The 27359-nt window shown below is 37.7% G+C and overlaps 2 protein-coding genes across 4 annotated transcripts in view; both read left to right on the top strand.

Annotated features, from left to right (window-relative positions):
• SEC24B (SEC24 homolog B, COPII coat complex component) overlaps window positions 1–14346 on the top strand; it is a 38407-nt gene extending 24061 nt beyond the window's left edge. For 2 of the 3 annotated variants that reach the window (XM_039710401.1, XM_039710402.1), the window contains 13 exons: window positions 757–875; window positions 1277–1332; window positions 1654–1860; window positions 2214–2337; window positions 2958–3116; window positions 3542–3715; window positions 4361–4471; window positions 5673–5848; window positions 7420–7557; window positions 9681–9785; window positions 10884–10976; window positions 12596–12699; window positions 13519–14343. In XM_039710401.1, the coding sequence (XP_039566335.1) occupies window positions 757–875; window positions 1277–1332; window positions 1654–1860; window positions 2214–2337; window positions 2958–3116; window positions 3542–3715; window positions 4361–4471; window positions 5673–5848; window positions 7420–7557; window positions 9681–9785; window positions 10884–10976; window positions 12596–12699; window positions 13519–13633 (1681 nt within the window). In that variant the 3' untranslated portion in view covers window positions 13634–14343. Of the gene's footprint in view, window positions 1–756; window positions 876–1276; window positions 1333–1653; window positions 1861–2213; window positions 2338–2957; window positions 3117–3541; window positions 3716–4360; window positions 4472–5672; window positions 5849–7419; window positions 7558–9680; window positions 9786–10883; window positions 10977–12595; window positions 12700–13518 lie in introns of all 3 variants that reach the window. The other variant, XM_039710400.1, reaches the window with a different exon arrangement.
• Window positions 14347–25554: 11208 nt separating this feature from the next.
• The window catches only part of MCUB (mitochondrial calcium uniporter dominant negative subunit beta), a 38982-nt gene continuing 37177 nt past the window's right edge, over window positions 25555–27359 (top strand). The window contains exon 1 of the mRNA XM_039710658.1: window positions 25555–25749. Within this exon, the coding sequence (XP_039566592.1) occupies window positions 25651–25749 (99 nt within the window). The 5' untranslated portion in view covers window positions 25555–25650. The remainder of the gene's footprint in view (window positions 25750–27359) is intronic.

Consider the following 27359-nt stretch of genomic DNA (forward strand, 5'->3'; position numbering starts at 1 on the left):
CTCATTAAGAAGCCAACATTAAAAGTCTTGGCTTCCCTTTTTTGGTTGTGTTTCTTTGTTCAGTTTTTATGGCTATTTTGTCAACAGAATCTCAGAAACATGCTTAATTATTTTAGGAAAATTCATAAAATCCCATGCTAAGTCCACAGGAAAATCACTGCATCCAGTTCAACAACAATATTTGCCTCTATTGCTGTTGGTCACTGTCATCGTTTTCAGCACTTCATGATGTTTTTTATATTTTACTTGAGAAATCCCCTGTAGTCTTTAGTTTTGTATTGTGCCATACACTGATACATGGTCCACATGAGAAATAAATATGTGGCATTGTAGAGACATTGGATTTTGGTTTAGAGCTGTGAGTACTCTGTAACTACATTAGTAAATGGGGATTCTGAATTAGGAAAGGGCAGAATGCACTGCTTTCTATTAAAGAACTGAGAAGGCTGCCTTCTTTCATGTGTCAGTCTAATGTTTAAATGAACTTATTAAGCACTTTTGTGGAACAAAGCATCAATATATTAGTGAGTGCTTATCTGTAACACTTGGTCTTATAAACTGTATCATTACCCCAGCTTTTCAGAAAATGTTGAGGAAATATTGATTGTATTCATGTTTCAGATCTCCCTTCTTATGTTCTCCCTTCACTTCTTTACACATGAAATGAGTTCCTTCTAACATCAGCAAGAGCCCTGAGTATCTATGTGTCTTGAGAGAGAGATTTAGGGCTTAATAGTTTATTTTTTAATGCTTCAGGCTGCCTGGAGATTCAAGGACAAGAATAGGGTTCATAACGTTTGACAGCACTGTTCAGTTTTACAACTTGCAAGAAGGTTTATCACAGCCTCAGATGCTGATTGTCTCAGATATTGATGGTAAGTAAAAAGAAAATGGAAGCTGAATTTTTGAGAACCTATTATTTATTTTCTTCCCAGAGCAAAGGATAGACTCTCTCAACTATTTGGTATTAGGTCAATGTTATTCATTATTATTTTGAAAAATAGTCTTGCACTAACTACAGAGTAGGTGATGTTTAAAATGTGAAATTCAATAGTTAATTTTGCTTTGAATCGGACAAGCTTTGTACGGACTGTATTACTCTTAACACGTTTACCTATATATAATTTACTTATCTGCAAGGAATATTTAGTTGTAACACACACATTAGAAAAGTAGACTGTTTCATGGTGTTTATAGCAGTGGGCAATGAAATGCTTTGTTCTGTTTTAGTGTTATTTTTTCTTTAATAAAGCTTTTTTTTCTATTGTCTCCACAGATATTTTCTTACCTACACCAGATAGTTTACTTGTAAATCTCCATGAAAGCAAAGAGGTATGATTGCTCAAAATGCATCATTAAATTTAAGGTGTTAAACATTCAAAACAGATGTTCCTGTTAAACTTTGAATTCAAATTTAATCTTCATAATATGTAGTTCCAATGCTAATTTTTCATTATGGAAGTATTACGTGTTGTTTCATTGGTACATCATAGCTTTTAAAATTACAACTTGTTTTCCTTAGTGTGTTAAAACAGAACCGAAATATTTGGTACTGATTCTGCCACTTCAGTTGTGGCAGTACAGCTTTTTGGAAACAGCAGAAAATCTCAAGCTTGCAGAATCTCATAAAACACCTTTCAATCTGTTCTGCAGCTGATAAAAGATCTATTGAATGCATTACCAAATATGTTCACCAATACAAGAGAAACACACAGTGCATTGGGCCCTGCTCTTCAGGCTGCATTTAAACTGATGTCTCCAACGGGTGGTCGGATCTCTGTGTTTCAAACTCAGTTACCGTCTTTGGGAGCGGGGCTTTTGCATTCCAGAGAGGATCCAAATCAAAGGTCAAGCACAAAGGTAAAAAACTTCCCTTACTATTCATTTCAAAGGACTAAGGACTGGCCATGTCTTTCTGACTTGCATAGTTCTGCAGATCAATTGCTTTGTCTTCAATTATAGCAATTAACTAAATTTTAATTATGTCTATGTTTATGCATTTAAGATCACTACTTTATACATGTGTGCTGTTACTTGTTTTGAAGTGCTGTCTTTGGCCTTTGGTCCATAATTTTCCTTGGCAAGCAAAAGAAGCTGCAAATATGTGTGACTCAGTTACTCAGATGCTGCTGAATACTATGTCTTTTTGTCCATGAAGTCTAAAAAGCGTGATTGTTCTCATAACTCCTCCCTGTGTGGTTTATTTACTAAAGGTGGTCCAGCATCTTGGTCCAGCAACAGACTTTTATAAGAAGTTGGCACTGGACTGCTCCGGCCAGCAGACTGCTGTGGATTTATTTCTCTTAAGTTCACAATATTCTGATCTAGCTTCTCTGGGTAAGGAGTACCTGATTCCCTCTTTCTGCACTGTTGTCTCTCTTCAGAAGCACAGGCTATCTCAGGAATTCTTAAGTCATGTAAATATTTTAGCACTTCTGTTATTGCATCTCATGTTGCAAAGGAATTGACCTTGAGGTTGATGGAAGTAAAGAACAGAAGTATTATATTGGTGGTATCAGACAATCTATTCTAAGATTTCAAAGTTTTAAATGACAGCTATATTCCTGCTCAAGAACAGGAAACAAACATGGCAAGGAATAAATGAAGTTTAATTATAGGGGTAGAACAGAGTTTTCATCTTTTGATAATTATCCAAGATTTCTCTCTGTACATACACTTAATTTTACCTCTACACCATTAGATACTTCTGCAAGCACTTCAATCTTAGCTGCCAAATGTAGGCTCTTTATTGAGCTTGGTGTATAATTAGGTCATTATGTGTTGGGGTGATTAATTTCTATCTTCACTCGCCTGGGACAGTTCTCATTGTCTTAGTTATGTGGGTGACACTGAGAAGATGAAGGTAGATGTGACTTGTGGAAGTCTGGACGCAATTTTTATGTCCTTATTTCACGTTACAGTTTTACTTGTTAACTGTATCTCTCCTTCCTTCACAGCTTGCATGTCCAAATATTCTGCTGGATGCATCTATTACTATCCATCTTTCCATCGTAGCCATAATCCTGCTCAGGCTGAAAAGTTGCAGAAAGACCTGAAAAGATACCTTACAAGAAAGATTGGATTTGAAGCAGTTATGCGCATAAGATGTACAAAAGGTGTGTCTTAAATACTGATTTGTATGGAATCGTTGGTGTAAATGTGTTAGCAATCTTTTTGAATGTGCTTAGTCTTTAGCAACATTAAATTGAATGTTATTTTTCTTTCTTTGAAGAGTAAGAGTTACCTTCTTTATGTTGAGTTAGCTTTTGGTGTTTGATTTTTTGGTTCTTTTATTTGATAGTACCATCTCTCTGTAAGTTGGTATGTGCAGTGTAGGGCATAATTCACTTTGGAGTGTTCAGAATTGAACATGAACTCTACAGGATCATGCTGAAATGTCTAATGATTCGTGTAATTGGTTCTACATGATAGAATTTTTACTGTTTTCTTCAACTGTAGCTTGAGGGCTGGGGTTTTAGTTATTGGTGAGAGTTTTTCATGCTCTTTTAACCTCACTCTGAATTATTTAATCTGATTCTAGGTCTTTCAATACACACTTTCCATGGGAATTTTTTTGTACGATCTACTGATTTACTGTCCCTTGCCAATGTCAATCCTGATGCTGGATTTGCAGTACAAATGTCCATAGAAGAAAGTCTGACTGACACATCTTTGGTTTGTTTTCAAACAGCTCTTTTGTATACTTCCAGTAAAGGTAAATAAATTCAAATTAATTAGTCACTGGACTTTTTGTTTCTTTTCATGGTGTAATGTTTGTAAAGTTAGTTCCACAGCCTTTTGTTGTGCTCTATACCCTGAAAGAATCTTGTCAGAGCTAGTAAAGCCTACTTGGCAGTTAATCATATAGTGGAAATCCTTATAAACACTGTTTTAATGTGAAAATTTCATCTGCATTTGACGTAGTGCTGATCCAGCAAGACTTTTTTACTTAGAAGTCTGGCCATTGGTACAAGCAGTAACATGTTTGGCAGGCACTTTGTCCAAACACACAGAGCTGTGATGGATTGGATCAAGCTGTAATTACTACACTGGGTGAACATAAAGAATAGCAGCTAATTTCTGTGGTAGAAGATGCCACAAATTTTGGGGTGAATGTCAGTGTACTTCAATTGTAGGATCAAAGATACTTATTGTGGATGTTTTAGCATGTGTTATCAATTTGTGCTGCTTTAGAGTAGAATTTTAACAGGTGGAGACAGGGAGGCAGTGTTGCAGCAGTTTCTTAACTGGTATGTTTTCTAGAATGGGTGCATCTTAGATGGGAGGAGATGCTGTATTGACTGAATTTGTTAATTGTACCAGGAGATAATGCATCATGATTTCCACTCATTTCTCTTAGGTGAGCGTCGAATTCGAGTGCACACACTTTGCTTGCCCGTAGTGAGTTCCCTGTCTGATGTGTATGCAGGAGCAGATGTACAAGCAGTTGTGTGCCTCTTAGCAAACATGGGTGAGTACAGGCCAGGAAGATGCACATGTTTCTTGGCATATTCCTAATTTTGCCAGCCATTTAAATTAAGTAGTGAACAGAGCCTGGGTATTATTAAAAAAGGTTGGAATGCAACACACCGGAGCCTGTGTGTACAAAAGATGACAAAGCCAAATTCATACTGAAACTGTGAACTGAAATACTCCTTGTTCTGAATACTTAGTTGACTTTAGTCTTTTAAAAGGGGCCTTTTTACTTTGTTTTCTGGTGGTTAGTAAAGGACAAAGAATCATAACACACTTGGATCAAAACTCTCATTTTTGTATCATCATTATTGTTGTTCACTCAAACTTTAGCATTCTACGATTACTTAAGAAACAGTGATTCAGTTTAGTGAGTTGCTGGAGACTAAAGGGGAATTTCTGACAGCAGTGTATCTGAGGTACTGGTTCTCCATCCTTCTGTTCATGCAGGGTTGAGGATTCTTACTTATCCCTTAATTGTGCATCATAAGTAACTGTTTCATAGACTGATCTCTCCCGTTAAACGTGTATGACTCTGTGCAGCATTTTAGCACATGCTGTATTATATATTAATCTTGAAATCACTTAAAAGAAGTAAACTGTAATTCTTTGTCTTTTGGGATTGGAACTAGATGATGTTTAAGGTCCCTTCCAACCCAAACCATTCTGTGATCGCCTCTTAAATGCACATTCAGTCCAGCAGGTGGCTTCCTCCAACCAAAGGATTTGCAGCCCTTGCTCAGCAGAGAAAGATGAAGCTGCATTTACAGTAATCACTATTATGCCACTGAAGTAATAGAAGAAATTTCTTATGGGGTGGGGGGGAAATCAAAATAATTGCTACAGATCTTATCTTGGAGGTTGGGCAACAGCATTTCAATAATAGCTAAGTTGTTTGTATAAGGTTTAAATTTATATTTAGCCTTCACTACGTATGATTGCTTCAAAATTTTTTTTAATTCTCCAAGAGTACAAACCATGGAGCCAAAATTAGCTACACTATATCTTTGAGCATTATGAAAGTGAGTTTCTGTAAGGACAGTCATCTAATTTACTTCTAAAAAATTTAGGACTGCAGATGTGGTTTGGGGAATTTTTTACTCTTAAAACATAACCTGGAAGCACAACTCAAATTTTCAAAGGTCAAGGGAATGAGTGAGGCCATGTCCGGTAACTTCTTCCCTCCTTCTAACCCCCAGCTGTGGATCGCTCCGTTTCATCCAGCCTTGCAGATGCAAGAGATGCCTTAGTCAATGCCGTGGTGGACTCCTTGGCAGCATACATGTCAACTGCCTCAAATCTGCAGCAGTCCATGCTGATAGCTCCAAATTCCCTCAAGCTTTTCCCACTCTATATTTTGGCTCTTCTCAAACAGGTATGTATGATCTAGTGGATTAGTGTTTGATGTATAGTTCATTGTTCCATTTGAGGAATTCTTCACTTCTAGGCCAACCAATGTCTGCACTTCACTAAAATTATGGAAATTGGATTACCATCTTTAATGCTGACTGGACTTTATTGTAGAAGATGACCATAGTAGCTTATTTTAAATTGTTAATGTCTGAACCTTTTATGACTTGATTTTGAATTTCTTATGTTCTGTCTTCTGTTGCTTTACAGTTAATATATAGTTTACAATCAGCATTTCTCAGATTTTGGCAGCTCATTAGTGTAACCCATAAAGGTTGTTGGAAACTGCTTATTAGTATTTCTTCATTTTTATTTTACGAAGGAAGAAACAAGTATTTTTTAATACATATTTTTTGTTCTTTAAATTTCCAAGAAAAACTAGTTTCCATGGAAATGCAGTCAAACTTATTATAGTTCAACTGATACACTTGAAAATTCACAAAGAAGTAGTTATTACTTTTTTATTATTATTTTTAATGATATCTTTGTTTCGATTACTGAACATCATACTTAAAAAGAGAGAGCTTCCTGCAGGGTTTTGTTATGAATAAATCTCACTGTTTAAAGTTTTTCATGTCTGACAGTTCTTGGTTCTGTTATGATGAATAAGCCTTTATATAAGTCTTGTAGGAGATCTAAGCATAATAATATATTTTCTTTGGCTTAGTGATTACTTCAGTCTCTAATACACTGATTGTGATTTTTTGATACTTGCATGACAAATGCAGTTAATGGCGAGGAAAAGGCAGATCATTTATTATCGAGAGCTGTGTAAAAGTCAGAAATAAGAGTGGCTGGGAAAAGCTGTTTAGGTTTGGATTTTCTATTATCTTTATTAGCAATAATAAAATGTGGGGTATAGAGAAACCAAAATCAAAATGCTTGTGGCAGCAAAGAAGGAGTGATGCCCTTAGTTTTGTCGTAGAAGTGAATATGAACTTTGATTATAGGAATGTTCTCCATTGAGTTAGAATATGATGTTTACTTCATTGTGTGGCTTCCCACAGCACTTGTATACCTGTTGCTCCTAAATGAGATCTGAAAAATTCATTAGGAGAGTTAAAAAAAAATTCTCCTGTGAGAGTCTAGTTTCTCCTATAAAACATGAAAGTATGTTTCATTTCCAAAATTTTTCCTTAACATTGAATTCTTACTACTATAAATTCAGAGTTAATCTTGTGCACGTATGTCCCTTGCCTGAACTCTGCTTTGTGTCATATCTTTCCTGTGCTAGCTTGCACTGGTGAGTTTCACAGGCCAGTGTCACTTGCCAAGAATAAAAATGAGAAATGCTGGTCAGTTGCATGCAAATTTTAGACAAACAGAGGGGGAAATTTATTCTCCTTCATCAGTAAGGAGGGGCTGAATTATGTTTTAAACATCTTGCTCAAAGTCTATGATTAAGATTCTGCCAATAAGATACATTCCTTTACAAAAGCTTTGCTACATTTGCTTGACACTTGTAAAAGTCTAAAATGCACTCTTACATGTGACATAAAGTAGAGGATTTGTTTGAGTAGTGATGTTCTCTTGCAGAAAGCCTTCAGAACAGGCACAAGTACACGCTTGGATGATCGTGTCTATGCAATGTGCCAGATGAAGAGCCAGCCTCTTGTTCATCTGATGAAGATGATACATCCCAATTTGTACAGAATAGACAAGTTGACTGATGAGGTAATGTATGGAGCCTGGTAAAGTATCTCCTAGTTTTAATGGCCCATTAAATTTGGTGTTGTGCTGCAGTAATTTTATGTTGTTATTGTAAAACAAATGGAGCATTTCCCCTAAAGTTTTGAGTTGCAAGTACCATAGTGTGGTATGAGCAGAGCTGTGGTTTCACTTCATCTTGTTTCAATGACGACACTAATGCTTTAATTTTTTATTGTACAAAGAAAGTAAAGAAAATTGTATGTATTGGAGATATTTTCCATGTGTTTTTATTATTTAGAACTGTCTGTGGTAAATGGGTGTAGTGGATCTGATGGATGATTCAAGGGTTTATATACAGAAATCACAATAACAGCCTTCCAGTGGTTTCTCAGATTGAAGTGGATAAAACAGAATTTTACTTCTAGATGGTTGTGATCAGACTGAGAAAGTACTTCATGTACAAAACCAGGTTTTATTATTTCATCGTCTACAGATGTAGCCTAGGAAGTGGATGCATTTTTTTTAATAGTAAGAAGCAAGATGGGGTTTTATTTAAGGTCCAAGTTAGTTATAATGGCAAAAATAAGGGGTTTTATAAGTAAGATTTTAGGAGTTTTTTAGTCCCTAGTTTTGGAAAAGTTATGTAGGAGTTTGTTTCTAAGTTATACAAGATTATATGGTAAACTGAATAGTTTCACTGGCAGTAGTATTGTATTGTTCAGCACAACCTCTGAGCTATTTGTAATCTTAAAGTTTCTTTTAAGGTATTTCATAAACTCAAATAGGTGAGTCTAAGCTCAGTGTTCTTCAGTGGAGTTACTCTTTTTATGCTCCACTCCTACCAGTCTTTGAGACGCCAATTTCAGCTGGCCTTGTGAAGTTCTTTTTGTGGCACTTAAATTGAAACCCTGTGTGCTTGTGCTGTAAAGAATCTGCAGTGTCTTTAGGAGATACAGTTTTATTAGCAAAGGCTTTCAGATCAGTTAATTGGAGTACAATAATGCAAAAATAGGGCTTATTTTACCTACTGAAATTAATTGACAAACCAGATTTTAAATCACAACAGAATGCTAATCTGCCATTTAGTACTACTTCAGTTTAAAGTATTTGTGACAAAGGCTGCTCTTCACTGTCTTGTTTCTTTAAAATATCTGTAAAATTTTAATTTTAAAAAAAGTTTTAAAACTAAATTTAAAATTTTAATTTTAATTTTTTTAAATTTTAAATTTAAAAAAAATATTACAGAATTCCTTTTAAATGTTTTTTGCTGGTTTTATTTTCTCCTGACACTTGATTCTTGAGAGTATTGAGTAAAGCCTGGAACCTCCTCAAGTAGAATTTAGTGGCTTGATTTGCATAACTGTGTCTAAATCCCCAAAAGCTGCTAATCTATGGCATTATCATATGAAATTTTTTAAATAATCTTATACTACATGGGCATGTGTTTAGTCAGTAAAGTATTTTCCCCCTATATTATTTGCAGAATGCTTCAGAGGTTCTTGAGATACCTGGCCTGTTTTTGTATTGGAGGAGGAAGCAACTTTAATATGAAAATACTGGGGGATTGTGTCCCTGGGGTTCTTTTTATTGTTGTTTTTGTTTGTTTATTGCTGGGGAGAAAGGCAGGGTATTTTTTAATAATGTTAGTCCAAACAGCCAGATTCTTTAACCATATCAGTCATAGGACTCTGTGGACAAACCCAAGGATCACTTCATGCAGGATCTTAAATCAAGGACTTGAATACAATAATATATGGAACCCTTCCTTACAGGGAGGGAATTTGACTGTTTTCTGCTCTTGCAACATTCCTAGTGAAATTGAATGTACTGGAAAAAAAACAGAGGTTGTTTGTAGAAAACTTAAGTGTCAACAGTTGTAATTATTTGGAAATTTTGACATCTGTAGCATCAAAAATGTTACGTAATTTTAAATTTATTTGCATTATTATGTTTTAGGTATTAAAGTAGCCTTTAGAATAAGTAACATTCTAGAACCATTTGATGTACATAATCATTTTAGGCTTAACATAGTATTTTGTTCTATGAGAATCCTCAGAATTTTACTAGAGATTGTCAGTGTTTTTCCTGTTTTGTTTCACCTTTAAGGTTAAATTTTAGTGTTACTGAGTATTTGTTTTTTCTTACAGAGTACAATACATGTAAATGACAGAGTTGTTCCTCAGCCACCCCTTCAGAAGTTGTCTGCAGAGAAGTTGACAAGAGAAGGAGCTTTTCTTATGGATTGTGGTTCGGTAAGTTAAAATTTGACACGTGCTTTTTAAAAAAAATTCTAAAGAGAAAAAGAAAACCAAAAAGCAGTGCCTGCTGTATTATTAAAACCTATAGTTTTAATAACTATAAGACTGCTATTGCTGAGAGTTGAGTAAACTCTCAGCAATAGCAGTGTTGTGAATCAGCATTCCAGGTAACCTGACAGTAATTTGTGTTCCAGTGAAAAGCTTTCCTATTTTGATCTGAGAACTATCTTTGAGGCTATAGAGGTTGAATTTTTTATGCAAGACTTGTCAAAATATACTAAGAGTTCACATCAAGATGTTTTTATGGAATTAATGTATTTTTATTTCCCAGAATTTCTTTTAATAGCTATTAAATTGCACATACTGGAGGATTTAACAAAACACCTGATGCAGGAATATTCTCAGATACACAGAAAGAGTGGGTTTATGATTTGTGGCCTGTGTTACGTAAGAGTTGCAAATGAAAGGAATATGGAGACTGAACAAAATATGTAGATAGAGTTTAAGGTATTTGTGGAAATTGCACTAAATCACAGGCAATTGAATAAAGCATTATCCTACTCCAGTGGCAGTCTAGAAGGTGCTTTTAACTTTGAATCACTTCAGGGCTGACTGTGAATGTAAAACCAGCTTTTGTCTCCAGACCTCTGGAATAATTATTCCAATAAGCTTTGATAATTGGTGCTTTGCTACAACTTGTTTAGATTGGGAAGCCAGTGTGCAGTAACCAACAGGATGGTGTGACTTCAGATAATTTGAGTGGTTTCGTTTAAGGAGATAACATGGGAAGTTACTGCATTAACTGTTCCATTATAAATGTGTTCTGCAACCTCATTCTTTCAGTATTTGAATTCTAGCTATATATGTATATTTTTTATTTAATTACATTACTCTAAGTGTCACCAATGTACTGATTATTTACACACTTACTTATGAATATAGACATGTATGTATGAATTGCAACTGGAACACTCAAGTGATTTGCTTGGAAGTTACTATTGATTCTGGGATTATTCCTATTGCATTACCACTTGCCTGTTTCTCTAAAAGTTATGCGGGGCCTTTTCTAAAACTGATTCTGACATCTTACAGATTTTTTACCTTTGGATTGGAAAAAACTGTGATAACAACTTCATAAAAGACGTCCTTGGGTACCCGAATTATGCATCAGTGCCACAGAAAATGGTAGGTATTTTAATGAGCTGAGCTGTAAACTGCTTACACTTGGAATGTGCATTGAATCTATTTTTTTCTTCATTTTTAGTTTTTAATTATGTAACTATGGGTTAGGTTGGGTTTTTTCCTAATTAGGTACCTTCTAACCTCTCATCAGCTTCATAGGAGCCAGATAGATGTTGTCAGATGTTTTCAAAGAAAGAATGTAAACATGTAAATTTCATCATTTGTGAAATGCCAAACAGTTGCTCTGTAACATAACTGCTTTTATTATTTTAATGGAAGTACGTGTGCATTCACAAGAATTGGAAGTAATTTCACAGGATGAATACAAAAATTATCTGTTCAGGTGTGTTAATGATTAAGATTAGATTAGAGTTACTTCATTGATAACATAGTTTTCAGAAGCCTTATGTTCTCTGAATCTGGTGTAAGATACCAAATCTGTGGTATGACACAACAGACGTGTAAAGTAACAGTAAGAGTTAAGTTTTACTCAGCTTCCAAGCCTTGACTCAATGTTAAAAAGAGAAACTTTCAACTGTTAGAACATCAGAGACCCTTGGATGTGTGTTTTGGTGGAGGGGTTTTTATGTTATAACCTGTACCTATAATCTAGTGTGTGAAACAAAGCAGCAATTAAAGAGAAGTCTCCTGTTCAATAAGTAATGAGTCCATAATATCAACAAGGATGGACCTTTTTAAGACACTAGGAAAGTTCCAAATCAAATGGCAATATCCAAATAGTACCAAAAAATGATAGCATAGAAACACATAGTTAGATATTTTCTGCTTACAGTTGCATATTATCAAGAAGCAAAGTGACAAGAACAGGTTAAGAGTGGTAAGCTATAAGACTACTATAAAACTGGACTGCATGTTCAGAGTTTTGTATTTTGCATGTATTAGCAATTTAGAACTGTCCGCTGTGACCAGCTGGTGGCTCAGGAAGAACTTAGATAAAGGAAGTATGATAATTTTTTAATGGTTATATAGCATCTATTATAATGAAAATGAGACAAAAAATTACATAAAATTATCTTTGCTTTTAAATTATGCCCTCATTCTGCAAAGGTAGCAGTGGAACTGCTGTGACTGAAATAAATTCCTTCAGGTCATGTTAATTGTCTTTAAGTATCATATTGGCTGAAGATGTGATACATTTAGCTCAGTGAATTGCTCAACCCTTTTAAATCTGTTTTTTTCAGCTTATTCCCTAGACAAATAGTCCAGTAGCATCTTTCCATTGATATTTACATAAAATTCAAATTTTACTTCTTGTTTCTTTGGTGATGCAAAGTGCAATGTGTAGAAACTTGATTGACAGAAGAAGATACAGGCAAGAAGACCGCAAAAGCAGCATTTTGGAAAGATGACTTTGCTGTCTAAAATCTTTTGCACTTAAAACAGAATTTTAAAGATGTACTCCTTCCTAGACAGCAATGCACCACAGATATTATGAAGTATTGTAATTTAAGCTGAAGAAAAACATCTGTGTGTGTAAATCCACAGTTAGCAATTTCTTAACGGAGATTGTGGCTTGAGTTATGTTACAGCTTTCAGGATCTGTTTTTTTAAAGAGTTTCAATAATAAAAGGTGATGGTTTCTTTCAATTACCTTCAACCAGACACAGCTTCCTGAGGTGGATGCACCTTCTTCAGAAAGGACACGATCTTTTATATCTTGGCTTAGAGATAGTAGACCTTTAAGTCCAGTTCTTCAAGTAATAAAGTAAGTATTTCTGTTATGCACTGAATTGTTACTAGCAACTTGTATTTACAATTTCTAATTCAGACTGATGAAAAGTGAGTATATCTATCTTGGAAGAAACTGAATAATATCACCTTCCCAGCTGATAAAGTGCTGTTTATAAAACTATCTAGTGACAAAGGTTTTCTTTGAATCTAGTGCAAATTCAGTTGGTCATCATTTTTTGGGTAGGAATTACTTGCATATATTTATTATGAATGTACTAAACCTCAGTGGATGTCCTTATGATCAGTGGTGTTAACCAGGTTAGTTTCTGGTATAGCTTTTGTAATTTTATTGTATGCGTACAAAAAAGATTCAAGTAAAGTTAGTAGTCTGTAGATGGTTTAATAATTGTATGTATTTCTTACTGAAAAACTTTATCATGTTACCTTTTCTATTTGGTTGCCAAGTAAGAAAGTCTGGGAGGGGATTGAGATTACATGTAAACAGAGATGTAGTTTTTTGCATTGTTTTCATTGCCACCAGCATATTTGTTATCTTCAAAAACAAAAGAATTTTTACATTTCCTTCGTTGTGTTTCTACAAGATATTCTAAGTGCTGTATTTCACTTGCTTTTCTGTCATTTTATATACTTTAAAAGATGCTGTTGTTTGATAGTGTATTGCAAACTTCAAGTTTTTTTCTAGACTTTGGATTATTTGCAATTGTAATATCTTTGGACTGAATTTATGTTCCAAATGACAGTAAGCAATTTATTAGAACTCATCCCTCTGAATTTGCATTGGATTTTTTGCTCAAAGTTTGATTTTGTTCAATATTTTCTCTTCTTCTTTCAGAGATGAGAACCCTGCCAAAACAGATTTTTTTCAGCATTTAATTGAGGATCGGACAGAAGCAGCTTTCTCGTATTATGAATTCCTACTTAATATTCAGCAGCAGATTTGTAAGTGACCAAGGAAGAGGTAGAGGAAAAACTCTGACTTCAGACAGAAGCATGGGCCAAGAGAACCATATGGGAAGTTACAGAAGTGGATGCTTGTTCTTCACAATACACAGTGACCAGCACTGTTTTGGAAGCTTTACAGCTAAAGGAGTATACATTTCCAAAAGAATTTTGCAGATTTCCTTCAGTCTAAAAGTGCTACGAGTGATGAAGCTGTTTCACTAGTGAACTTTAAAATTGGTTTGTACACGTTTCCAGTTGTGCAGCGGTATGGTGCTCTGTTTATTGCAAGCTGGTGAATTTATGTAGCTATGTGGGATGATATTTCTTAACAAAACGTACAATTAGGTAAAGCCTTTTTTCTTACATTTGTTATAGTAGCCCTTCCAGATCCAAATCCTTAACAGAGATGTCAAAGGGCAGTGATGTATGTTGGTTGTTTATATGAATTTCTTTTTAAAAGGAATGGTTCATACTTGCTAAAGACTTCAGCAAATTCCCTGTGAAAGTTGTAGAGTTTCAGTAAAGTAAATCAATTGTAGAAATAAAATATATAATGTACATAGCTATTACATTTGTAAAGAAAATGTAAAAAATGTAACTAAAAAAAGACCTAGCTCATTGTGCAGAATTGTTGAGTGCTCGATGATGATGAATTGTTTTGTCCCAGGCTAGACAATGAAGTTGACTATTAAAACATGATAAAAGTATCAATGTAGAAGGAATATAGCTGCTGCTTCTGTTAATTTTAGGTGAATTTATTTATGATTGGCTTACTAATTAAAATATTTTGCTTTATCATGTGGTTTTATATTTATGCAACTATAATCATTTTCCAGCTAAACTCTTACCGAACTGAATATTGAATAAAACATGTTTACCACCTTATTTCACAGACCTGTGGAAGGGAGGAGAAAACACCACATAATCTGAAACGAGTTTTGACACAGAGTTCCTAAACCCCTTTTTATGTATTATCCTAAAGAAGGCATATTTGTTAATCTTATTTTGCATTTTTTAACTACTGTAGTCTTGGTCCAGCTTTCTGTAACTTGTGTTGTCTGCCATTTCGAGTAAGCATGGGTAATCACTCACACTTGAAGATGTGAATTCTGCTGTGATCTAAAGAAAAACAAGAAGGGATGTAAAAATTAATTACATTACATCAGTGAAAGTAAAGTAAATAACGAAATTCAAAATGTAATCACACTTGTGTATTTCAGAAACTTTATTCTTGCTAATGTTTTGGTAACTCAAGGGTTTGGGCTTTTTGGTAGATTAATGACAGATTTTTTCAGTTTGGTTAATTTGGGATGGTTTTCTTTGGCCTTTTTTTTAGAGACACATTAGAATTAATTCATAAAGCACAATCAATCAAAATTAGTTTCCTGACCTTTATCTGTTTGGTTTAATGAAATGTGACTACAATGTAATAATTAGGTACAAAAAAGTAAATTATTATTAGTATGATTACATTTTAATTTAATGTAGCCTTGAAAATGCTAACATTGTATTTTAACTGCTATAGCCCCTGAATCAAATATTCAAGGAGAAAATGTGCTAGCTATGGTTTGCAAATGCTTTAAAAGCTACAACAGTTAAATTGCGCCAGTTTTGTTACTCTGCATGTTAGCACAAACTCATTGTTTGGAGAAGATACCTTATATTTGTGTGTTGTCCTCAACTAAATGTGTTTAAGTTACCCAAAGAATTACATAAGAGAAACTTTCCATTTAGTAAATTAATTTATCATGTAATAAACATCTGAGGCAATGCTGAATGTTGTCCCGAAATCAGACCTTCAGGATTTCAGTACTTGTTTGTAAAGTAATGTGCATTGGGTGAAAGCTAAGTGCTGCTGAAGAGTGGGGCATCTTAAAAATTGTTTGTATTTGCAAAGATGAGAAGAGCATGTTAACATTTCAAATGCTCCATGAAGATGCTTCTGATTTATGAGTTTGGTGTTGGTATCTGGGAACATGTTATGCCGTGATTAATTGCAACATATTCTGTAAAATCATTTCTTAAAGCTTTATTCTTCTAGTATAGTTTTTGTATATAAAAATTATGAAAAGTACATCTTTAGAGCTATTTGTTCAGTAAAATTATTACACAACACAGAGAATATAGTTATTTTTTTTTTATTGATTATAGAGCACATCTCCATTCTGACTGAATTTTGGTTTAAATTTTAACAAGACAGTCACATGGAAATATCTTGAATTGGAAACATCTCAGGATTCAGGGGACTGATTTTAGTCTTTTGATCAATAGCGTATCTGTAGGCATGGCAAGAGTATCTCTCTGAGAAGGACCTGGTGGTCCTGTTGGAGAGCAAGCCTTCCATAAGCCTGCAGTGCCCTTGTGGCCAGAAACCAGCAATAGGACAAGAGGCAACAGGCAGAAGCTGATGTGCAGAAAGTTCCACCTGAGCATGAGGAAGAATTTCTTTACTGTGTAGGTGACTGAGCACTGGAACAGATTGCCCAGAGCAGCTGTGGAGTCTCCCTCAGTGAGGATAATTCAAAAGCCATCTGGATGCAATCCTGTGCCATGTGTCTTGGGATGAGCCTGCTTGAGAAGGGGTGTCAGACCAGATAAGCCCTGGTCCCTTCCAGCTCAGCATTCTGTGATCTAAAAGACAGTTTCTCTTGCAATGGCTTGGATCACGCCACTGTAGCAGAAGATACAGATTGAAGATTAACCCCACCAAGGACGTGAAGCTCAACAAGCTTGTTGCCTACTTAAGTAAGGCTTGGGAGAAGAGATAAAAGACACACTTCTGTATCTGCTTAAATAAAGTGCTGAACTGTCCAAAATAGCTTTCTAGCCGTTCTAGGAACTGAACTTTTCCCTAAGTGTCTTCCACACTGCATAATATAAAGCATGTCTGTTTCATTAGAAATTTAAGACTTCACTGGGAGGATGTTTCCCAGCCCCAGCCAAGAAAGTCTTTAGGTGATCAATTCAAATGTTCAGTATTTTAAATACTGATAGTGGGGATCCCTTTCATGTCTTTGTTGCACATGCAACATCTTGTATGTCTTTTACCGAGGAAGAAGTGTGGAAGTTCTTGTGGGAGAAATTAGAGCCCGTGAAGCTCTTACAATGGTAGGATGTGATGTGCAAATGTGTGATGCAGCTCCCTGAGAAGCATGATTGAACTCAGTTGTTTATTTTGTTCTTAAGCTTATTAGAAATAAACCTATTTATTAATCTTGGTGTGGAGCTTCTCATGGCAGTGAAGGAAAGATGACTGGGGCAGGTAATTTTGTTTTGCCTTGGCTTTCTGTAAATTGTGTCAGATACTGAAAAGATAGTTTTGTCATGGCTGGTGTTTGTAAAAATCGGTTGTCAGTAATCCTGAGATCAAGAGCTCTTCAGTAATACTAAATGTGGAGTCAAGTGTTTTCACACCAGGTAGCTTTGAAGAATTTTATGATGAAGTTTCAAGGTATGGGACACAAGCGGATAAATGAGGAACTAATTAAAACTTCACTCACTGATTTCTGCAGTTGGAATTTTGGAGTGTACTTGTCTCTGCAGGCAGGATGTAACCCTGCAGAAATTCAGTAGCCAGTGTGGGGAGCGGGGAGGTCTGAGGCTTAGGAGACCTCTCCTCATGAATTTATGCAATATCCCAAATATGTGTCTGTTACTATGTAAAAATTACTTAAACTATGTTTTGTTTAAAAGCAGTTTTTCATATTTTAATACATGTTAAATTTTTATATAGTAGATTCTGGTAGTTCATTCAGTTCTAAAAAAGCATGGGAGGGTTTTACATGCTTTATTGCACCTCAGATTTTCATAAAGGAGGTAGAATATAATTAGAATCAGAGATACTTCTGATTTTTAGCATACCAGCATCTTTGGTAGACTTGTGTTGGGAATTTTAAAGGAAATGGGCAAACTGTAATGATTTATTGTTGCAATATCTTTACCTCTCAGCCTCTAGAATTAAAAAACAAAGAAAACCATTTCTAGCAGTCTTGCATGTCTTTACTTAAACTGATGTTATGTTATATTCAAATTCAGGAATCCAGAAAACTGTGGTTACAACTTTTGCAAATAGCTGGGATTGAAGTTTCTTTTGAGAACATTTTGTTTTTCCTCACAAGATATTGATGATTCCTGTCCATGGAAAAATCCAAAGGTATTTCTACTTCTTGGAGTGTATCAAGAGAATTCTCAATGATTAGCATAATGTAAAATATTATTATTACAACAACAATGACAATTCAAATAACTGCATAATAGATCTTTCTTCATTTTATGCTTCAATCCACTTGCAGGGCCTTTGATATTTTTTCCTTTGCAGTTTTGATAACTAGGAAAATGTAACTATTATAATATTACACGAAGTTTCTTCTTACTTTCCTTTGGCAGACCTTAGCAAAAGGAGCTGCCTAATTAGGAGTACCAGTCATGCACAGGATTTAGTCTGTGCATGCTTCTACAGAAGGTAAATTTGGGAGGTGGCAGAACTCCTGGATGTATTTCACAACCTATTAATTTTTTTTAAAGGAGAAAGGATTAAAACTACATTTTCTTGCACCTGTTTACCTTTATGATTTTATGGTTTATATTTACTTAAAGCTACATTTGAGGCTTTTATTTGATTTTTTCAGATGTTAAAGCACTGTCCTAGAAGCATCATCAAATACAGATCTCCAACTAGACCCTTAATCATGCTACCATTAAAAGAAAAGTGTCAATTTTACAAAGGTCAAGAGTGTTAGAAGGAAGTACTGTTTGGTTAGCAAGCAGTGTAATACTTCTATCAATGTGAGTAGAAAGTTTCCACTTGTAAGACACTGAGGCCTTGGGGGATTCTTGAGTTAAGTGTTTATTGGCATAAGAATCCTTAAGTATGAGAAATTGTTGGTGATAATTAGCCATCTTGGTAATCTGCTAACCATAGGAAATGTTATTCTCATATTGTTTGAAAATATGTTTTAAAAATTTACAAATTATCTCATGTTAGATAATCATTTGGGTGGAAAAAGTAATATTTAGGAAAATACTTTCTTCTATTAATAACTTCTGTAGATACAATGCTTTCAAAAAGTTCTGCAGGCTTTAAGTCTCAGCTTCCATGTATACAAAATACTACTAAAAATTACCTGATTACCTAATGCTGAAGGAAAAAAAAAAGAATAAAATATGCAGAAGTCATCTGTAACTAGGGAATTCTTTCTGCTCTTTTCAGCAGCAGAATATGATGCCTTCATTATCTGAAGTAGAGCTTAGGAGAGGGCAGAAGTAAAACTGGAATCACTGGTATGTCCTCATCCAGCTTACTGAGCACATGCAGAGCTTCTGAAAGATTGGTGCTTCCGTATCCAGATGATAGGGCATTTCATTCAATGTGTTTAGGCATTTCTTACAATCTGATTGTATTTCACAGTGCCTTATATTTTCATTCAAAATAAAAAGCCATTTGCGTTGGCAAGTTTTCCTTTTTCCCTCATCCAAGCTGTAATTTTGAATTACCAAAACCGTGTACCTGAAAGTGTAGTTTATTCTTGAAGAGCAAGCATGAAATCTTTCAGCCTTCCAAAGATGTTTTGAAACTTTTTAAGTTCCTGGAAGACGAGTGGAAACTGCCTGTGCAACGCAGCCTCTGGCATCTCCAGCAGTGCAGCGGGGTCGGTTCTGCAGGAGGAACGCAGCCCTGGGAAAAGCAGCGCGTGAGGAGGGCTCTGGAAGCTGCTCCAGTATCCTGTCTCCTTTAAGAGTGACTGGTATCTGATGGTCGGGGTGAAACATGAGAAATCCCTCCTGTGTAAGCTGTCCTACCCTGAGGTGCATCTCTACCTGATGCACTTAGAGATCAGCTGCTACGTAACACCCTCTCAGCATTTCTGCTTATCGGAGTAACCGAGTATTGTTGACCTTAGACTGAGTAATTTCTTCTAATGGATGGTTTTGCAATATAATTACCTGTGGAGAAAATTATAATTTTTCCTTCTTTCTGAAAGATTCCGTATGGTCTGTAGCTTCCTGAACTGAGGACAACAGGAGGTAGCAAGCTGCTCTATATTTTTCTCTCTTTAGTACCTTCTTAGGTCTTACACTTAATTTGCCTTTGGCTTTCCATTTCTCAGTGTGTTTAAATTTCTGATGGAATGTTCATTTGTCTTTCCACACCACCTCTTAGGATTATACTTGACATAAGTGCCTGGTACTATACAAGCTATCACAAATGGTGTTACATGAGCTGATTTACATGAAGGGGGTATCATCAGCCTTTTCCCTTTTCTACTCTCTTTCATTCTGAGTTCTTGTTACCAACTTGGTTAAACAGTAACACCCAAGTGTGCTTGTGTTATAAAAACTAAGTTAAGTTCTGTGTTAGCTTCATGGATAAATTTATTTAAAACAAAAAAACCCAAAACAAATAAACCAGCCAAACAAAAAAAAAAAAAAAAACAAAAACAAAAACAAAACCAAACAAACAAAAAAACAAACCAAACAAAAACAACAAAAAACTCAACCAAAACAACAAACATCCAACCAAGAAATCCCCCAAAACAGAAATCTGTGAACTCTCAGCCCTCCTCAGTGGCAGTTTCCTAAAACTGGAGAAAGACTTTTTCAGCTCCTTCAAATTTAGCACTCTCCTTAAAAAAAGACCTGGAGGTTACTGAAATCTTGTAGGTATGTGTAGAAACTGCATGTTGCAGAAAAGGAAAATGTCCAGGCATTTTCAAGATCTCTTGAAGCAGGAGTTAGAACTTCTAGGAATGTGCTTCAGCTTGTGAATTTTACGTGAATCAAATGTAAAATATCTTAGAAGTCAGCCTTCTCTCAAACACATTGCTGTGCTTCTGGCAGCCCTTCTTCCTCAGCCTAAAACATTAACAGGGCAGACAACGTGAAGGGAGGGAGGACTGTTGCCCAAACAAGAATATTACTACACAAACCCACTTGGACAAATATGCGCTGCAGAACAAGCAGATGGAGTACAATGTCCTGGAAAGGAATGGGGCTTGTAGTGGGTACTCAGATCCCTGAGTATTTGCATAAAACGGGATGTCAGACTTTTTAGACTGAATATAATTCTGACTCATTGAGATTGTGCTCAGCTCCGGTGGTCATTTGCATGACTAGTGTGAAAAGACTTAATGCAGACTAACAAAAAGAACGTGCTGCTGTGGGTGTGCATTACTTTCTCTCATATAATGAATGTTTACTTTGAGGAGTCTGTTGTCACTACTGCTATTTGCAGGTTACTTGCACTGTGAAGTGTTTCTTTCAGTTCCCCTCTTTCCCCTTGCTTCCACGTTCTGTGTATTTGAGTAGCGTGTGTCAAACTGTGCATAGCCATTACCACTCTCAGTTACTAGCATGGAATGCTTAGGCAGACTTTTCACTGAGGAGCCCTCACGACAAGGGTTGTGCTCTGTTCTGAACAGTTGTTGTTTCCTATCCAGCGGTGGTGACATTAAATTCACGTGTTCTCACATTTTAAGCCATCAGCCTTTCAGGTGCAGTGTAGGTCATTAAGGCTGCCTGAGTGGGGAAAACCACTCTTTAGTACTGTAGGTGTCCAGCTAAAGGCTTGAGCTCTCTCTCTGTGGCAGAGTGGTGCAGAAGGAACAGAGCCTGGAAACAGCCAAAGCTCTGCTTTGTGGTTTAGCCAGGGAAAAGGAAACAGCTGAACTTTTCCATCGTGCTGCTGCTGTCTGATGACAGATGCCTTGAGCACAAGCTGGGCCTGGAATGGCTCCAGAACTGAAACTCGAAATGGGAGATCTCCACCCATATCTTTCTGGCATGTTTGTTGTATGTTTCTTCCTGGAGCTGTGGCTCCCGAGGCAGATTAGGCTGATTCCCCTGTGCAGTGGCAGCCAGAGGGGACATTCTGCCCTGTCTCCCCACTATCCCACCAGCTCCCTCCATCCACAGTCATGCAGCCACTCAAAGATATATTTACAAGCCAGAGGAAGCATATCAGAAAGTCTAAATAAAAGGGGACACACAGTAAAAAGACTCAGAAGAGGGAGGAAAAAGCAATAACTGAAAATTATGCCATCTCCCTTTAATTGTGTCTCAGGTCTGTGCTGTACTGAATTAATACTCCAGTACGATTTAGACAGCCTGGCAACTCTATAAAAAGAGTGTATTTATGAGCCTCCACCTCTAAGCCCTTCTGCCTTGAGTAAGACTTTCTTTCTGTAATTGGAGTCCAGGTATTTTCCCATGTGATATCATGTCTTCCAGCAGTTTATTTAGGAAATCTTACTGGCATGATCCCCTGCTCTATAAAAAATACAGACCTTTTGTTTGTGTTCTGTGCTGGGTGGTGATAGGTCTCATCTCACTCTTTCTTTACTAGAGCAGGAGGATTATTATATTAGTACTGGCAGAGGTAATATTTTGCAATGAGCTCTTCTTTTATACCTTGAAGAGAGATTTTTTGTTCTGTGCCATAGGAGAGAACATAATTTTTCCCTGATGAAAAAGTCTTTTCTTTACACTGAAAGGCACATTGCTGATACCATGTCCAGAAGTGCTCCCCTCTTCATGAAAATATAGGAGTTTGGGTTTCAGTCTTGAGACTTTTGGGAAAATTCAGGCTGTCAACTAATGACTTGTAAAGACCTTACCTGGAGTTCTGCAAGCAAGGCTTGAGATCTCACCTCATATTTGCTGCTGAAGAGGAGAGATTTTGCAGTAGCTTTTAATCACCAGGTGCAAGATAAATCAGAGTACAGACATGTTTTTTGGAAGATATCTCAGAATTTTATTCTATGTCATTACATTTTCTGTTTTGAACCGTAGTGTGCAAAATTTAAAAGAAAAACCTGTAGCTGTTGGTTTTCAAGTAAGAGGAATTGGAAAATTTTGTCCCAGGAGTATGCTGAATCCTGCTCACTGAAGGAGAATGGAATAGAATAGAATAGAATAGAATAGAATAGAATAGAATAGAATAGAATAGAATAGAATAGAACAGCCTTAGAGGGAGTATTTCAAACTTTCTGCTGTGGGTTTGGTATTGTTGGGGGACTTCTAAGTCTTATCAGATTTTTTTCTGCTCTCTCTCCATTACCCACCAGGTCTGGAAAGGTACCTGTGAACAAAATAGGAAGTATTCAAAGAACTGTGATGATCAAAACAAGTGAGAGGATGAGGAAAAGGGCTCTGGCTTCCCTGTAATCATGGCTGAAGTTAGATCTGATCATATTTGTTTCCTTGAGTGGTGGGAACATCATCCTATAATTGGGGCCCTGATCAAATTTGTCATTGGACTTCTATAGCTGGCTAATGAAGGTGATCACCCTGTAATTAGTCTGTGTGCCTTTCCTTTCTGTACATATTTGAAAGATAATGCACATCACCTTCAGTCACGTTCCTCCCTGTGGAGGGTGGAGATCTCTGCTCTTGCAGGCTTGTATTGCTGACAATCCAGTTGGTGGGGCATGTTAGGACTCTCTTCTTGGCTGGCTATTTGGCACAGGGAAAACTTTTTTTTAAATTCAGAAAGTTATTTGTGTCCTTCTGTCCTATCTTATAAAGTTTATTTCAAGATGAATGAAACTTATGAGACTCCTCTCCACTTGGAACCACCAGGGTCCCTTTTATTCCCCCTTAGGTTCAGGCTTCCCTAGAACTCCCTAGGGCTTTATTTTAGTAAATAGCTTTGTCTTTAAAAAATACCCCTGAGAGTATAACTTGAAACATAAATCTTAAGTCTGTAATAATTTCCTTGCTTTCCTAGTCATTTTCTTATTGGATCTGGAGTCAGTCTTGTCTGACTGACAGGAAGAGACCCCTGATGCTGTGCCTACCTAAGTCACCTCCCTTGAAGTGCTGTTTCTTATTGGCAGAGCACATAGGTACCAGAAGGGAAGAAATGAATCTGCACCTCACAGAACAAGAAAACTCCTTCAAAGATAGTTGCAGGTTTAGATAATTTAACTTCTTGTTACCAACTAAACTGTAAGCATGGAGGGGAGAGGGGAACAGGCAAAAATTTGGGCACTAGCAAGTCATTGTAAAAGTTGTCCCACTTGAACATACTCCAGGTTGAGACCCTGTTTTAGCGGTTACACTCAAGAAACTTTGCCTTTCACTCCATTGTATAGGCATTTTAATGGTGTCTGTGACCACAGCGATGTTTCACAGCCATTTTTATTTGTATGGTATTCAGCGGCTGTGAACAAATAAATACAATGATAATTTTATGTAGAGTTTTCTTTGTCAAGTGTTGGTTATATATGACATTAATTTAGACCTGAACTACAAGAAAATGCATTTTGAGATATCGTTTTTAAAAAACCCATCTAAGTTAAAGTGAACAGGGAGTACTTACAGTGGGAACTGTAAGACACAAAACATGTTGCTTAGCCAGAAAAGCAGGAGTTGCCTCATGAGACACTTGCACAGGTGTGAAAGGTAAATTTAGGATAGATTTTTCAAAGTGTCAAAGTCACCTTTTTAAACTTGGCAGTGACTAATGTTCTCTTAATTCTCCTGCCTGTATATAAAAACATAAGCCTTGATTCCCAGTCCCCTCCATAAGCTAACATCCACAAGTTGCTGTGAGCATCAGTGCTTCTTTGCTCTGTATCAGCATTTTAAAACAAAGTACAAAAACTAAATACAGCATTGAATAATGACCAAAATTAAATTATGTTTCCTAGTACTGACATTGCTTTTCCTTTCCAAAGAAGATGACTTTGATAAAGCCATCACTATGTGGTAGGAGTATTAAAAAAAAAGGAAGCCAGTTGCTATAACCTAATTACCTTTGCTTGATAAAACCACAAATATTACATCTTGAATTAATATAGTTAACCATTTAATCCTTATTTCACCTTTGGGAACTCTGTGGCTCTTAATATAAATTATGTAACAAGGTACATAAGGTTGAGAAATTAACTCCTAGTTTCGTAAAGGGAAATTACTTTAAAAAAACCAACAACTCCCAAGATTTTTTGCTGTAGTAAATACTAATAATGATTGTATCACAAATGGATGCCTTTGGGAGTCACTGCCTGCTAACAGTGCAGCTGCTCTTCTACTGTTTCCTGGGATCACATTCAATTTAATAGATCACACTGGCCGTGAAATGTGAGTGAATGTCTACGTGACCTAAGGTCTAAGCTGCTGGAGGTTTCTGTTCCAGAGCTCGGAAGACGAACGCAAGTGGGGTCTTATTTAGTCCCCTTGAGCCATCAAGTGTGCAGTTGCAGAGTTTTTCCGTGACGGTGGCACTTTCAGCTCTACTTTCAGCAGCCCATTTTCTAAGATCCTTTTCTCATCCTCAGGGAAGGTTTTTGTTTTGTGCAGCATTGCTTTGAATTCCCTTCTCCACCATCAAGGGTGAGAAGGCAGAGGAATACAACAAAGCTTCCCGATATGTTTCCCTGATGGAGTGCCGAGGGACTGATGTGCTTCAGTGGTTTGTACTAAACATGAAAACCTGTTTTTGTGGGCATGGAGGTGCTACCCAACAAATGACTGAATAGGAAAACGCTAATAAGCCTTGCTAATTGCTCTACTGCTGTAAACAAAACTCTCACATAAACTGACTAACTACGAGAGCGTCTTCTGCTGCTTTGCTGTTAATTTCTGTGGTACCTGAATCTGTTTATTTCACTGAAACCCAGCAGAGGCGATAGTCCCGTTCCTCAAAAAAAAAAAAAAAAAAAAAAAGGCAATACTCAGCGACAGAGGAGCCACAGGTTCTGGTAAGAGAGTCATTAATCGCTATTTTAGTATTTTTTAACAGAAAACCTGTTTCAGTTATAAGAAGAAGATCGCCGCGGAGGCGGGCTGCCAGCACCTGTAAGCAAAGGGCGGTGGGTTGGGCACGGCGGGGCGAGAGCAGCTCCCGGCCGGCAGCAGCGCCTCGCCGCCGCCGGGGATCGCCCGAGCCGCGGGACGGAGGCAGCGGCACAGCCCGGCCCAGCCCGGCACGGCCCAGCCCAGCGGCAGCGGCGCTGCCCGGCCCGAGGCTCAGGCCGCAGGGGCCGGAGCCCGCCGGGGCAGGAGGAGGCGGAGGTGCCGGACCATGCTGGCGGGGCTGGGCCGGGCGCTGCGCGGCGGCAGGCGGCAGCTCCCGGCGCTGCTGGGCAGGCGGGATGGCTGCCCGCCGCCCTCGGCGCCTCAGGTAAGGCGGGGAGCGGGCGAGGATCCCCGCGGGACAGCGGCGGGAGGAGGCGGAATTGCTCCTCACGGCTATGCCCCGGGGTGACACAGCTTGGGGCAGGTGTCACCCGGCCGGGCCGGGGCCCCACAGGCTGCGGGGCTCCGCCGCTCCCCTCGCTTCCCCCGGGCGGCTGCGGGCGGGGCGCGGTGACTCGGGCGGCGGGAGCCGGGGGCTGTGCCCCGGGTGACTCACGGGCTGCTCTGTAAACAGCCAGCAGTGAAACGCCCCTGCAGAAAAAGTTTCGCTTAGGGGCTGTCGTGCTGCTGCTGCTGCTGCTGCCCTGTACGTGAAGTGCTGAAGTCCGCCTGGCTCTGAGCTTCTCCGGGCTTTCAGAAGTCCCAGAGGTTCTGTGATTAGGAACAATACAGGCAAACAGACGCAGGATGAATTTAAAGATCTGCTGGCACGTGGGACAGTGTGATATTAAGAGTCCTGAGCGACTCCTAATTGCTGGGCGAGGAGGCAGTTCAATCCTTTTTAAAATGGTCTTAATAATAGAGATATGCCGTGTGTTTGCTTGGAAATGCTGCTGTGATGGAACACGAGAGAACCCCGTTCGTCCCTGTGTCCGGGGCCGTCCCATCGCAAGGAAGTTGCTGGGGTGTGTGTGCTGACAGAAGGAAGTCCAGGGCGATCTGGCGCTTCTGACTGAGCAGCTTCCACCGCCCGTGTCTCGAAACCTGCGGCAGTGCGTGGAGTTGAGTTATACGAGATGAACTTTCTGCTTTTCCCCAATATTTTTTTTCTCAAACTATTCGAAAAGCCTATTACAAAATTCCATTGCATTATTTTGCCCCACATCCCTTAATGTGAATAGCCCTTCTTTGCATTCTCGTGCCTGTGTATGAGGACATCTAAGTATTTATCTAATTCAAGATAAATATTGACTTAGCCTTCTTAATCTTCTGAGGTTTTAGTGAGGCGTGCTGAAAACACCTTATGCCTCCCTGAGAGGGTTTACACTGTCATTGAGCTCACTCTGACATTATCTATTCAGTTTGCCACCTCTAACTTCTCCAGGATGCTGCTTTGCAGACAAGCTTCGTGCTTTTCCAAGGCTCTAAATCGAGACTGAAAGCTGATAAAGCTTTAAGAAGAGACACCAAAAATGAGAGGAGAAGGAGGAGGTGGAGGAGGAGAAGCTCTTACTTTGGCACCACTGTCATAATAAGAAAGAGCAAGAAATGATAGTGTCTGTTACTTTGTGGGATGGAACGACAGTGACATGCATTGGGAATTAAATTCTTGCATCAAATAGGTGAAGCAAAGAGATGTAATGTTAAGGAAAAATCTAATTGGGAAAAGTCTTTAATACAAGATTTGGTCTATTTAATAAGTGGGGAAATTTTTGGAATAAATTAATACAAAATACTTTTTATGGTCTCTGCAGCTTGTTTCATGCTGTATTTAGTGGTGGGAATCAGTCTACCCTCTTGGGGCCTTGGCTGGAGTTTCCACTCACAAAGCTGGTGGTTGTACTTCAGTGGCCACCCCAGGTTGTAGGATGTGCACTTGGTCATGGCGTACTGCAGGTACTCAGGTGTTGATGGGCAGGTGTGTGAATGCACACT

The sequence above is a fragment of the Passer montanus genome, unplaced genomic scaffold, assembly GCF_014805655.1.
Source record: "Passer montanus isolate IOZ18808 unplaced genomic scaffold, ASM1480565v1 scaffold23, whole genome shotgun sequence".
Classification (NCBI taxonomy): domain Eukaryota; kingdom Metazoa; phylum Chordata; class Aves; order Passeriformes; family Passeridae; genus Passer; species Passer montanus.